The 13,947-nt window shown below is 39.8% G+C and overlaps 1 protein-coding gene across 1 annotated transcript in view; it reads right to left on the reverse strand.

Moving 5' to 3' along the window:
* UGGT2 (UDP-glucose glycoprotein glucosyltransferase 2) overlaps positions 1-13,947 on the reverse strand; it is a 171,758-nt gene that overhangs the window by 33,096 nt on the left and 124,715 nt on the right. The window contains exons 27-29 of the mRNA XM_036893788.2: positions 12,647-12,827; positions 8,459-8,617; positions 8,020-8,105 (exon numbers count right to left, since the gene is read on the reverse strand). Of these exons, the coding sequence (XP_036749683.2) occupies positions 8,020-8,105; positions 8,459-8,617; positions 12,647-12,827 (426 nt within the window). The remainder of the gene's footprint in view (positions 1-8,019; positions 8,106-8,458; positions 8,618-12,646; positions 12,828-13,947) is intronic.

The following is a 13,947-nucleotide window of genomic DNA, read 5'->3' on the forward strand; positions in this document are numbered from 1 at the left end:
TGAGGAATCTTACCCGTCTCTGGCTAACCAGTCATCTTCCGGAGCCATACAGGGAAATGTTAAGTTGGTAAGTGAGAGAGAAGCCTTATTGTTTGAAAAGGTTAGCTTTTTACTTCTTTGCATATTTATGCCCTGTGGCTTCTATGCCCAGCATTTGTCTTGAGGTATCTTTACCACTTGGAAGAATTATGATACTCGGTAAATTCGACATGTGGCACGAGTTCTATTTAAAGGTTGTGATTAGGTAGGAAGAATAAAAGCTATAGAAGTAGCAGGCAGAAGAAAACCTGGGAAGATTGATTATTTCTTTGACATATCTTCTTGTAGAGTAACTTCAGCATGGATAGGTTTTAAACTACTAATTAAATTGTGCACACACATTAACATAATAGGAATATAGTTACCTAACCAAAGCATACCTGTAATTACCAGCCATCTCCAGTGAAACCAAGAAAACCAGTTAGGCACCTTAGGCATTTGTGAAAACTTATCTATGATCTGGTGGATATTGTCCAACTGAACTTAAACAGTCTGAGAGAATTCAGATAAACTAGAACAACCCATTCCTGGGGACTGTTCATATCCCATATTTTCTTTTAACAATAAATAGTCTGTGGTTGTAAGATTTTGGAGTGCTACAATTTGCACTTCTCCAAATTCTTGGTTGAGTTCCAATAGTATAGATCCAGTCCAATTTTTTGTTTTACTGTATGCACAGGCCAGCTTAGATATCTCCTTCCTCATTCCCATGGCAAGTCCAGGAGCTGGTGGGATGAGTGCATCTACACCTGTGGCAGTGTGTGGATCTTTGTTGGAGTTTTTTTTTTTTTTTTGCTGATCATCTTCTGTCATGAGTCTTCCCGAGAGTGCTGATGTTGGAAGTTCTTTTTCATATCGCATCTTAGTTCATTTTCGGGGTAGCCAAATTAGGCTTTGATCCTCTGTATAAACACAAACAGACCCTTTGCCTACACTTTTATATGCCCTTTATATCATTGTGTAGAACTCATTAGAGGTCACCACATAGGAACTGCTTTTTTTTTTTTTTTTAATCATAAATCTACACTTACATGACGAATACTTTGTTTATTAGGCTCTCCCCTATACCAGGTCCCCCCTATATACTCCTTTACAGTCAGTGTCCATCAGCGTAGCAACCTGTTGTAGAATCACTACTTGTCTTCTCTGTGTTGTACAGTCCTCCCCTTTCTCCCACCCTGCTATGGATGCTAATCTTAATACCCCTCTTTTTCTGCCCGCCCTTATCCCTCCCTACCCACCCATCCTCCCCAGTCCCTTTCCCTTTGGTACCTGTTAGTCCATTCTTGAGTTCTGTGATTCTGTTGCTGTTTTGTTCCTTCAGTTTTTCCTTTGTTCTTATATTCCACAGATGAGTGAATCATTTGGTATTTCTCTTTCTCTGCTTGGCTTGTTTCACTGAGCATAATACCCTCCAGCTCCATCCATGTTGCTGCAAATGGTAGGATTTGCCCTTTTCTTATGGCTGAGTAGTATTCCATTGTGTATATGTACCACATCTTCTTTATCCATTCATCTATCGATGGACATTTAGGTTGCTTCCAATTCTTGGCTATTGTAAATAGTGCTGCGATAAACATAGGGGTACATTGGTCTTTCTCATACTTGATTGCTGCATTCTTAGGGTAAATTCCTAGGAGTGCAATTCCTGGGTCAAATGGTATGTCTGTTTTGAGCATTTTGATGTACCTCCATACTGCTTTCCACAATGGTTGAACAAGTTTACATTCCCACCAGCAGTGTAGGAGGGTTCCCCTTTCTCCACAGCCTCGCCAACATTTGTTGTTGTGTGTCTTTTGGATGGCAGCCATCCTTACTGGTGTGAGGTGATACCTCATTGTAGTTTTAATTTGCATTTCTCTGATAATTAGTGATGTGGGGCATCTTTTCATGTGTCTGTTGGCCATCTGTATTTCTTTTTTGGAGAACCGTCTGTTCAGTTCCTGTGCCCATTTTTTAATTGGGTTATTTGTTTTTTGTTTGTTGAGGCGTGTGAGCTCTTTATATATTCTGGACGTCAAGCCTTTATCGGATGTGTCATTTTCAAATATATTCTCCCATACTGTAGGGTTCCTTCTTGTTCTATTGATGGTGTCTTTTGCTGTACAGAAGCTTTTCAGCTTAATATAGTCCCACTTGTTCATTTTTGCTGTTGTTTTCCTTGCCCGGGGAGGTATGTTCAAGAAGAGGTCACTCATGTTTATGTCTAAGAGGTTTTTGCCTATGTTTTCTTCCAAGAGTTTAATGGTTTCGTGACTTACATTCAGGTCTTTGATCCATTTTGAGTTTACTTTTGTATATGGGGTTAGACAATGGTCCAGATTCATTCACCTACATGTAGCTGTCCAGTTTTGCCAGCACCATCTGTTGAAGAGACTGTCATTTTGCCATTGTATGTCCATGGCTCCTTTATCAAATATTAATTGACCATATATGTCTGGGTTAATGTCTGGATTGTCTAGTCTGTTCCATTGGTCTGTGGCTCTGTTCTTGTGCCAGTACCAAATTGTCTTGATTACTATGGCTTTATAATAGAGCTTGAAGTTGGGGAGTGAGATCCCCCCTACTTTATTCTTCTTTCTCAGGATTGCTTTGGCTATTCGGGGTCTTTGGTGTTTCCATATGAATTTTTGAATTATTTGTTCCAGTTCATTGAAGAATGTTGCTGGTAGTTTCATAGGGATTGCATCAAATCTGTATATTGCTTTGGGCAAGATGGCCATTTTGACGATATTAATTCTTCCTAGCCATGAGCATGGGATGCGTTTCCATCTGTTAGTGTCCCCTTTAATTTCTTTTAAGAGTGACTTGTAGTTTTCAGAATATAAGTCTTTCACTTCTTTGGTTAGGTTTATTCCTAGGTATTTTATTTTTTTTGATGCAATTGTGAATGGAGTTGTTTTCCTGATTTCTCTTTCTGTTGGTTCATTGTTGGTATATAGGAAAGCCACAGATTTCTGTGTGTTGATTTTGTATCCTGCAACTTTGCTGTATTCCGATATCAGTTCTAGTAGTTCTGGGGTGGAGTCTTTAGGGTTTTTTATGTACAGTATCATGTCATCTGCAAATAGTGACAGTTTAACTTCTTCTTTGCCAATCTGGATTCCTTGTATTTTTTTGTTTTGTCTGATTGCCGTGGCTAGGACCTCCAATACTATGTTAAATAACAGTGGGGAGAGTGGGCATCCCTGTCTAGTCCCCGATCTCAGAGGAAATGCTTTCGGCTTCTCGCTGTTCAATATAATGTTGGCTGTGGGTTTTTCATAGATGGCCTTTATTATGTTGAGGTACTCTATTCCCATTTTGCTGAGAGTTTTTATCATGAATGGATGTTGAACTTTGTCAAATGCTTTTTCAGCATCTATGGAGATGATCATGTGGTTTTTGTCTTTCTTTTTGTTGATGTGGTGGATGATATTGATGGACTTTCGAATGTTGTGCCATCCTTGCATCCCTGGGATGAATCCCCCTTGGTCATGGTGTACGATGGTTTTGATGTATTTTTGAATTCGGTTTGCTAAAATTTTGTTGAGTATTTTTGCGTCTACGTTCATCAGGGATATTGGTCTGTAGTTTTCTTTTTTGGTGGTGTCTTTGCCTGGTTTTGGTATTAGGGTGATGTTAGCTTCATAGAATGAGTTTGGGAGTATCCCCTCCTCTTCTATTTCTTGGAAAACTTTAAGGAGAATGGGTATTATGTCTTCCCTGTATGTCTGATAAAATTCCGAGGTAAATCCATCTGGCCCGGGGGTTTTGTTCTTTGGTAGTTTTTTGATTACCACTTCAATTTCGTCGTTGGTAATTGGTCTGTTTAGATTTTCTGTTTCTTTTTGGGTCAGTCTTGGAAGGTTGTATTTTTCTAGGAAGTTGTCCATTTCTCCTAGGTTTCCCAGCTTGTTAGCATATAGGTTTTCATAGTAGTCTCTAATAATTCTTTGTATTTCTGTGGGGTCCGTCGTGATTTTTCCTTTCTCGTTTCTGATACTGTTGATTTGTGTTGATTCTCTTTTCTTATTAATAAGTCTGGCTAGAGGTTTATCTATTTTGTTTATTTTCTCGAAGAACCAGCTCTTGGTTTCATTGATTTTTGCTATTGTTTTATTCTTCTCAATTTTATTTATTTCTTCTCTGATCTTTATTATGTCCCTCCTTCTGCTGACCTTAGGCCTCATTCGTTCTTCTTTTTCCAATTTCGATAGTTGTGACATTAGACCGTTCATTTGGGATTGCTCTTCCTTTTTTAAATATGCTTGGATTGCTATATACTTTCCTCTTAAGACTGCTTTTGCTGTGTCCCACAGAAGTTGGGGCTTAGTGTTGTTGCTGTCATTTGTTTCCATATATTGCTGGATCTCCATTTTGATTTGGTCATTGATCCATTGATTATTTAGGAGCGTGTTGTTTAGCCTAGATGTGTTTGTGAGCCTTTTTGCTTTCTTTGAACAGTTTATTTCTAGTTTAATGCCTTTGTGGTCTGAAAAGTTGGTTGGTAGGGTTTCAATCTTTTGGAATTTACTGAGGCTCTCTTTGTGTCCTAGTATGTGGTCTATTCTGGAGAATGTTCCATGTGCACTTGAGAAGAATGTGTATCCTGTTGCTTTTGGATGTAGAGTTCTGTAGCTGTCTATTAGGTCCATCTGTTCTAGTGTGTTGTTCAGTGCCTCTGTGTCCTTACTTATTTTCTGTCTGGTGGATCTGTCCTTTGGAGTGAGTGGTGTGTTGAAGTCTCCTAGAATGAATGCATTGCATTCTATTTCCTCCTTTAGTTCTATTAATATTTGTTTCAGGTATGTTGGTGCTCCTGTATTGGGTGCATATATATTTATAATGGTTATATCCTCTTGATGGACTGAGCCCTTTATCATTATGTAATGTCCTTCTTTGTCTTTTGTTACTTTCTTTATTTTGAAGTCTGTTTTGTCTGATACCAGAATTGCAACACCTGCTTTCTTCTCTCTGTTGTTTGCTTGAAATATCTTTTTCCATCCCTTGACTTTAAGTCTGTGCGCGTCTTTGGGTTTGAGGTGAGTCTCTTGTAAGCAGCATATGGATGGATCTTGCTTTTTTATCCATTCTATTACTCTGTGTCTTTTGATTGGTGCATTCAGTCCATTTACATTTAGGGTGATTATTGAAAGGTATGAATTTATTGCCATTGCAGGCTTTAAGTTTGTGGTTACCAAAGGTTTAGGGTTAGCTTCTTTACTATCTTACTGTCTAACTTAACTCGCTTGTTGAGCTATTATAAACACAGTCTGATGATTCTTTATTTCTCTCCCTTCTTATTCCTCCTCCTCCCTTCTTCATATGTTGGGTGTTTTGTTCTGTGCTCTTTTTGGGAGTGCTCCCATCTAGAGCAGTCCCTGTAGGATGCCCTGTAGAGGTGGTTTGTGGGAGGCAAATTCCCTCAACTTTTGCTTGTCTGGGAATTGTTTAATCCCTCCTTCATATTTAAATGATATTCGTGCTGGATACAGTAGTCTTGGTTCGAGGCCCTTCTGTTTCATTGCATTAAGTATATCATGCCATTCTTTTCTGGCCTGTAGGGTTTCTGTTGAGAAGTCTGATGATAGCCAGATGGGTTTTCCTTTGTAGGTAACCTTTTTTTTCTCTCTGGCTGCCTTTAATACTTTGTCCTTGTCTTTGATCTTTTCCATTTTAATTATTATGTGTCTTGGTGTTGCCGTCCTTGGATCCCTTGTCATGGGAGTTCTGTGTACCTCTGTGGTCTGAGAGGCCATTTCTTCCCCTAGTTTGGGGAAGTTTTCAGCAATTATTTCTTCAAAGACATTTTCTATCCCCTTTTCTCTCTACTTCTTCTGGAATACCGATAATTCTTATATTATTCCTTTTTGATTGGTCACTCAGCTCTCTTAAAATTCTTTCGTTCCTGGATATCCTTTTATCTCTCTCTGCATCAGCTTCTCTGCGTTCCTGTTCTCTGTTTTCTAGTCCATTAATGGTCTCTTGCATCTCGTCCATTCTGTTTTGAAGTCCTTCCAGAGCTTGTTTTATTTCTGAATTCTCCTTCCTTAGTTCTTGCATATTTCTCTGCAAGTCCATCAGCATGGTTATGACTTTTGTTTTGAATTCTTTTTCAGGTAGACTGGCTAAATCTATCTCCCCAGATTCCTTCTCAGGGGAGGATGTAGCAGATGCTGAAGCTGTCTGGGTTAGTCTTGTCTGGATCATATTTTTTTGCCTTTTCATGTTGACAGGTGCTATTGACTGTCAGCTGGGAGGGCCAAAATTTTCACTTGCTACTGGCCTTTCTTTACTGGGACAACTGCGACCCCTAGTGGCTTGTGTTGGGTAATTGCGTGTAGAGTGGGTCTTTGTGTCTTGCCCGGCCGGAAGGGAGAAATTTCCCTTTCTGTGGGCGGAATTTGTCTCAGGTGCTTCTCTGCTTTTGCAGCGCCCGGTGGGGTAATGGATGGGGGGGCTGCTTGACTGTTTGCCTCCGTGAGGGGTCTCAGAGCTGTTGCCCAGGGGGTTAGTGCACCCGGTTTTCCCTGTAATTTCCAGCTGCTGTACTGTGACCTGGGCTGTTTCCTTCAAGCTGTTAAGTCCCTGTCCCTTTAAGACTTTCAAAAAGCCCCCGCTTTTCTTTGTCACAGGGGCTTCAGCTTCGGCACCCGCTCAGAGGTCTTACTCCCTGTTTCCCCAGTATCCAGGGCCCCCTGGGCACGCACTGTGTCTGTGCTCTGGCCCGGATGGCTGGGGCTGGGTGTTCGGCAGTCCTGGGCTCCGTCTCCCTCCCGCTCTGCCTATTGTTCTCCCGCCGGGAGCTGGGGGGAGGGGCGCTCGGGTCCCGCCGGGCCGGGGCTTGTATCTCACCCCTTTCACCAGTCGCTGGGTTCTCGCTGGTGTAGCTGCAGTCTGGCCACTGTCCTGCGTCTTCTGGTCTGTCTTTTAGGGCTAGTTGTGTTTGTTGTATTTTCAAAAGTCTAGATGTTTTTGGGAGGAGATTCCCACTGTCCTACTCACACCGCCATGTTGGCTCCGCCCCCCACAATGTAATTTTTAAAGCTGGGGTTCACAGAGGACACCATCTGGCTCGTTTCTGGGTAAGTTAAAGTGGACCACCAACTAGGATCTGTTCTTTGAGGACTGACATACTATTGCTCTAGTCCAGGAGAATGCTAATACCCTTAAGGCTGGCCTGAACTTCTAGGGTTTGGTGGGCAAGTGATGTGTAAGCATTGCCCATGGATCGGACATGGCCAAGCAGGCAGAAATTTGGTTTCATTATGACAATGGGGTAGTTATAAGTCCTGCTGATACGGCAACCTGGAGAGAGGAGAGCTCAGCAAAAACCAGCCCCGTGTAGAACGCAGGAATCCCAGAGACTGAGGCAGCTGGCAGAGAAGCCACCTGGAATAGGGAGAGAGGCACCAATGGGAGGCAAGGAATCAAAGGAGAGCAAGGTGTGGCAGCAGAGGCCACGGAAGCACCTCCACAGTGAGTGGTGCCCACTGCAAAGGCCGAGAGCACAAAGCTAGCTCACAACGGGACCAGCTCAAGGAGCCATGGAGAGAGAATGGAATACCTTGTCTGAAATCTCTCCTGCCTCCTATATAAAATATAGGAGAAGCAGTCAGTCTCAAAGTTACTGTGAAAGGAACCAATTATTATTTACAAAAATGGAAAACTGAACGAACTCACATATGATAACTTTGTTCTGTAAGATACAACATACGTTATATTGTGTTTAAATGACAAACTTATTCCTCTAATACATGGAAGAGTCTATGAAGATAGTAAGTAAAGGAGATAAAGGACAAGATATATACTTCAGGCATACCTCTTATGCTTTTGAAATAAAACAATGATAGGAACAAATGTTCCGGTTTCATAAGTAGTTTTTCTTTTATAGTGATGGTATTTCTGAACATTTTGGTTGTTCAGATGACCTTGGTCATATATCACACTAAAAACTTACTTACACCTAACAATTTGAAAGTGGTTTATGTAACTCACCAAACTATTTGATAAATATCTTCAGATTTGCCTTGGCGTAATTTCAGTATCCAAGCACCTGGGTTTGCTTTTAATTGAAAATATCCCTGTTAAGAGGAGAAAAATATAATTATTATTATGACTAGAAACATCCAATTGTTTAAGGAAGATTACATATGAGTCATCCAAGAAAGCATTTACTATCTGTGGAATGAATGAATTCTATAAATTAATTCCAAGGAAGGCTATTTTACAATAACCTGTAAAAGCACATTCCGAAAGTATGATTTCCTTCATTTTTGTTTTATTTAATTGTCTATTCAAGGATTCAGTTTTGTTTTCTGGAAGTTCTTTAGCAATACAGGATAAAACTTATTTCATCTTATTCTTAGGAAAACTTAGGGGATTTCACCAAAACATCTAATTAAATACCATCAATTCAGAACATAACAATACTTACAAGATTGGCCATCACTATTGTATCAACCACAACAGGTTTGTTTTTTGTGCCTAGTGTAAACTGCAGACCCTGGGGAGGCAGTCCTGTCACTGTATCTAAGCAGTGGCCTTCAAGTAGGAGATGTTCCAGTTCATATTCTGCTGTAACAGTTCTCTCAATCTGTGGAGGACATATGTCATTGTTTCTGGCATTAGTAATTTTCATAAGGCAAACTTGAAATAAATAAATGTGATTATTATGGTATTAGCCACAGTACTTTGGGGGGCAACTTCAAGTCTTTCTTTCACAAGAGTAAACTTAGTTGAATCAATTTCTTGAAGACCAAAGCTCCCGATGGGTTGTTCCCTTTCCCATGACATCGGCTCTACTCTCACCCTAGCACACGTGCACCAGTATCACAGGCAGGAAAGATGTGGTCAAGCTGAGGCACTCCAAGACCTCCTCCAGACAGATTTCCACGGGGAACCCCTCCAGAACCTGCTCCATTTGCTGTTGCCCCAGAGCTCCCACCTCAGACCTAGCAAGAAAGCCAACTTATCATCTATCACCTTTCTTGTAAAAAAATCAATGTTTAATTGTTTTTTACTTAAAATAACATACACTTATTAAAACGCATTTAGCAAATTAAGAAAACTGGAAAAGAGAATTAGAAACCACCTACAGACAAAACATTCATGTGCACTGAAATCAATTCACTGATTTCTATTTCTTTTTCTTTTTTTCCCTAAGAAGTGTAACCTGCTTTTCCATTAAATACTGTTAGTTTCCTAAGAGCACGACCCTGTCTCTATAAACATCCTTTTAAATGACTGATCATTCCACTGTCCCCATATTTATCTCTATTGCAAATTTTATAACAAACGTTTTAGGGATAAAGCTTTTTTTGTACTTCATGAGAGAAACAACCAAACATGAAAATAAACCAAATGATAAGCGATTTTTCTACATAGTTTGGTTACTTTGTTGAGCATATAAGACAGTGATGCTATATATAAATCTACATCTCATTTTATTTTACTTTCTAATGTTTTGGACACTTTTGCTTAGTGTTTTAGGATACAGAGTATTTGAAAACACTTTCTGTTTCTTTCTCTGACTGTAATTACCACAGAAATAATTACAGTACTTGTCTGCAGCATTTCTTTTTAAGTCTAGTTCTTGTAATTTTACTGTTTTTAAGAACCAGAAATAAGTACCTTCTTTGAAACCAGTATCTGTTTTGACTTTAGTTGGGTTCTGAAATTGTTATTGAATTATTCTATTCTAGTGATGGATGTCATATACTTCATTCACCTGTGTCCACAGCCCTTTCAGCACTCTGTCAGAATGAAAGATACACATGGGTGGTCTCAGAAGATGAGAACATTAAAAGTCTAGAAAGAAACTAGATCATCTGGTTTAACTTCTTCATTTTATAGACAAGGAATCTGTACCCCAAAGTGACTGTGAAGTAAAGCTGAACTATTATTAGGTATTAGGCAGAGCCCAAATGCTTTCAGTTTGTGACTTATCAGGTATTAATATGAAAATTTTTCTTGTTCCATGTTTGTGCAGCAGACGTCAATTCTATTGACTTATTCAAACCACACCACCAAAAATAGTCTATTAGTTTTTCAAAGAGCTCTTTCTAGTGAATATTTTAAGCTTTCCAAAAATTTAATAAAAGATAATTTAAGTTAAATAAGTTCTATTATCAGGGTTTATTTTTAGCAAGAATATGAAAGCTTGTGGTCTTTTCTGATGTTTACATCTGCTTTATATTTTTATATATCTATTCTAAACATTAACTGTTGATATGGGACTTGAATTTATTACCTTTCAAATAACTTTCGGTGCATATTAATATTTCTAAATAGCAATGTTTATTGTATTACCCTGTGACTGAACAGTTAAGAAGTTAGCTTCTTCCTTTAAAAAAATAAGTTTAACTATAAAACTTAACATTTGGGTTTTTAAATTATCTTTGGCAGTCAAATAGGAAATCTTTGATGATTACATTGGTAAAGAATATCCTGTCAATAAAAATGATGTGTACATTATTTATATTTCAGAAATGGCTAATAGATTTTTGGGTGAATTCCTTTTAATAGCCACATTATATTCCCCTTTAGCAATCTTTTGTTTACTCACTTCCTCTTTACTGAGTAAACAATTGCTAAATTATGTCAGGTATTTTGATACCTTTCAGATACAGGCTGTGATTAAACACAATTAGAGTCTTTGGCTGCAGTTCTAATAACAAGCTCTGAGGAGAACAAGGCCTGAACTACACATAAAAGTAACTAACTTGTAAGCTTTCCTGTAAACCACTTTTGTCACCTTTAATTATGGCATTAACACTGGCTGTGCAAGCAGCCCTGGGAACAAAGTCCTGGTAAGGGAGGAGCTTTCTACATCAGGCTTTCAGGCGTTTACACAATACTCAGGAATTAGATGCAGCGAGGAGTACTTGCCCCGGCTTGGGTGTCATGATGTTCCACATTATTAGTCTCTCATTATTATAATTCTAACTCTCTCATCATAATAATCTCTCATTAGTTCCATTTTTGTGAGGATGCGCTTCTTTATCTATAGGTCCTTCCTATTTTAGCAGATGTCTCTGTTATTTTGTGTTCTTCTAGGAGAGTTGCAGGTAATATTCTAAGTATGTACAGCAGTGAGAGAAGAGTCTCAGAGGTAGTTAACTTCTTACAGATGCTGGAAGTTATCATTTCCTTCTGTTTATTCATATAATCTATAAAGGTAGAGGCAGTTTCTCTTTATATTAGTCTTCCAAAATACACAGAGTTACTGTCCACTTAAATAGCTTCTAAAAAGATATGGCTGTGCTCGCCACTCACAACAAAAAATGCTTAATCAGTTTCCATCAGTTGTTTAGTCGCTGCTGAAATTTTCTTTACCAGCAGACTCAACTGAAGATCTTTTCTAGGCTGCATTAATTCTCCTACCACAAACTTTTTTATTCTTTTGGTTAGAATCTTTAAAGTTTTCTTGTTGGTACAAACTGCATCCAAGAGATTCCTTTAAGGGGTACTGCTGATCATGGAGAAAGCAGGATGGACTGATTTTTTTACTTCTTGCCAAGTTCATTTCTGCAATTCCCTTCACTGATATTATTATCTTGCTGTCTTCCCATTCTTTCCCTAGATTTGAAGGACTGATTGCAGATGATCGTTAGAACTGAGTTTTAGCTTCTCGGGTGGGTAAAGTTGGGGTATCAGCAAGTATGTTCCGAGGGAGACTCTCAGGATCCCACAGAATCTACTCATGGGTGGAGCAGAAGGAACTGCCTAGGAGGACAATCCTTAGGCAGGAAGTGACACGTGAGAAGCATGAGAAACAAAGATGATGACCCATCTTCATCAAGTTACTAGAGGCAAATGTTTATTTACCTCAAGGCATGGCTGCACTTGGAAGGAGCTGTCAGACTGAGCTGGGAGCAGGTCAGGGCGGCACAGAACCAGGCCAGAGTGGGGATGGTGAGAAGAAGCAAGTATTTCCTCCCCAGTTTCTGGACAGCCATTCTCGGGGTAAACTCCCCTAAAAAGCTTCTGGTTTCTGTGGCTTCTGAACCCCTTCCCCATTTGGAATAGAGTGCTCTGAAATACTCAGTGAATTGTAAATAGTCTTCTCCCCTTCTCTGTGCTGTGGCTGAATGATGAAGGTGGGCCGGAGGGGTCTGGCCGTCTCCTGGACCAGGGTGACGCTGGCGCTGAGGGGAAGCTACGCGTGCAGCCTGCGGGCTATGAGCAGCTGCTTCCTGCCTTCTGCCCTACTCTCGTCAGGACAGCTTTCCGTGGCTATCAGCCGTGGGGCAAAGAAGAGTTGCAGATGAAACCGCTTCTTTCTGAGTTAAAAAGCAAAACCTGGAAGGCATAATAGGTACTCCGTGGTGTTATCCTAAGTTGCCAGGCATCCGTCTCCTATTTCCTACGTCATTCATTTCAGAGTAGCATTTGTGAACCAGGGGTCTGAAGCACTAGAAAAGGTGAGGGCATCAAGGAGCCCAGAAAACCAGAGAAACTGAATTTGGAAGTTAGGGAAACTCAGAAATCAAAGGGAAGACTGGATTAGGACTTGGAATCATAAGGAAAAAAATTCTGGTAAGTAGCCACAGAGGAACCACTCTGGCTGGTAAGAGTTTATCCTATTTCTTTTTCCTCTAAGTAACTTTACACGGGAACTTACATCCTCTAAGTGAATATTATCAAGGTCACAGTTGCTGTGTACTGTTTCAACCAACCAGCCTTCAGGAGTAATCATGTTGAGGGTCAGAAGGGGTGATTCGGGGATATCCATGAATTTTGCCACCGGTCCAATGTCATTGGCCACTAGCATCGGTTCTGGTTCCAGAACAAAACGGTAAAAGCTGTCAAGAGACCATAAATAAAAATACACACTGTGACCGAAGTTGAGATTTCCCTTAAAATATTTTAAAACTGAAGATGGCTTAAAAATATAACCAGTCTTAAATTAAGAAGACAAAAAAAAAAACTGTACTTCAAAAGAGTTAATGCTTGTACATGGTAGACAATTACTGTCTTGTACACTATTACCTATTATAAGACTGTATATTGTGTACCCCTGTTAATTGTTTCTGGATCAACACATTTAGTATCCCATTAAGATATATTGACTTGTGCAGGTTCTAGTAGTTTATGATCTGTATTCACTCATTGATCCTTCTTCAAACATAGTTGATTCTTCAGCTATTTTATTAGCTCTTAGCACCACTAGTAATATGAACAGAAATAATAAACAGAAAGCAAGTAAAATTCAAGCTGAAATTCCTGTGCCAATTTTAAAAGATCAGTTGAAAACAAATAGGATTGAGTTGAAAGGAACTGCTTATTAATAGAGCATTTAGCAATGCCTGCAGTTTTAATGTATTTTAGCCTTATCCTCCAATATCATGCATAATAACAATTAGTTCTGTTATTAAGAATAGAGGCTTTCACTATTTTGAGACTGCAATTAGGCTGTCAGCTGTGCTGCAGTTCACAATGCTTGGCAGGGGTCATGCAGTTCCAGGGTCCTGCAGGTTCCGCAGGGGCCCTTAATGTGAGAGCTGCAGTCATCACTAACGGTTACCTGGCGACTGCCCGAGGTTCCCTGACACAAGGGCATCTCCAGCATGTGATGTCAGAGAAAGACACAAAAGCAAGAGAGAGCAGATGCCAGTAGGACAAAAGCTACAGTCTTGTACAGCCTAACTGCAGAAGACATTCTATCACTTTGGCCATATTCTGTTCATTAGAAGCAAATCACAGGTGCAGCCCACACTCAAGGAGAACCTACACAGAGTGTAGAACCATGTCCAAAGCTTTCCACTGAAGTCAGGCTGAGTAAAAACAGGAGGGTAAAAAGAGACACAGGAGAGAACACAGTCATGATAAAAATGTACAAGCACTTGGTACTGTCAAGTGCAGCAGAGATGCCATCAAGGAACAAGTACCCCATGGATGTTGCTTTAGGGACTTAGTAAGAAC

This window comes from Manis pentadactyla, chromosome 17 (genome assembly GCF_030020395.1).
Source record: "Manis pentadactyla isolate mManPen7 chromosome 17, mManPen7.hap1, whole genome shotgun sequence".
NCBI lineage: Eukaryota > Metazoa > Chordata > Mammalia > Pholidota > Manidae > Manis > Manis pentadactyla.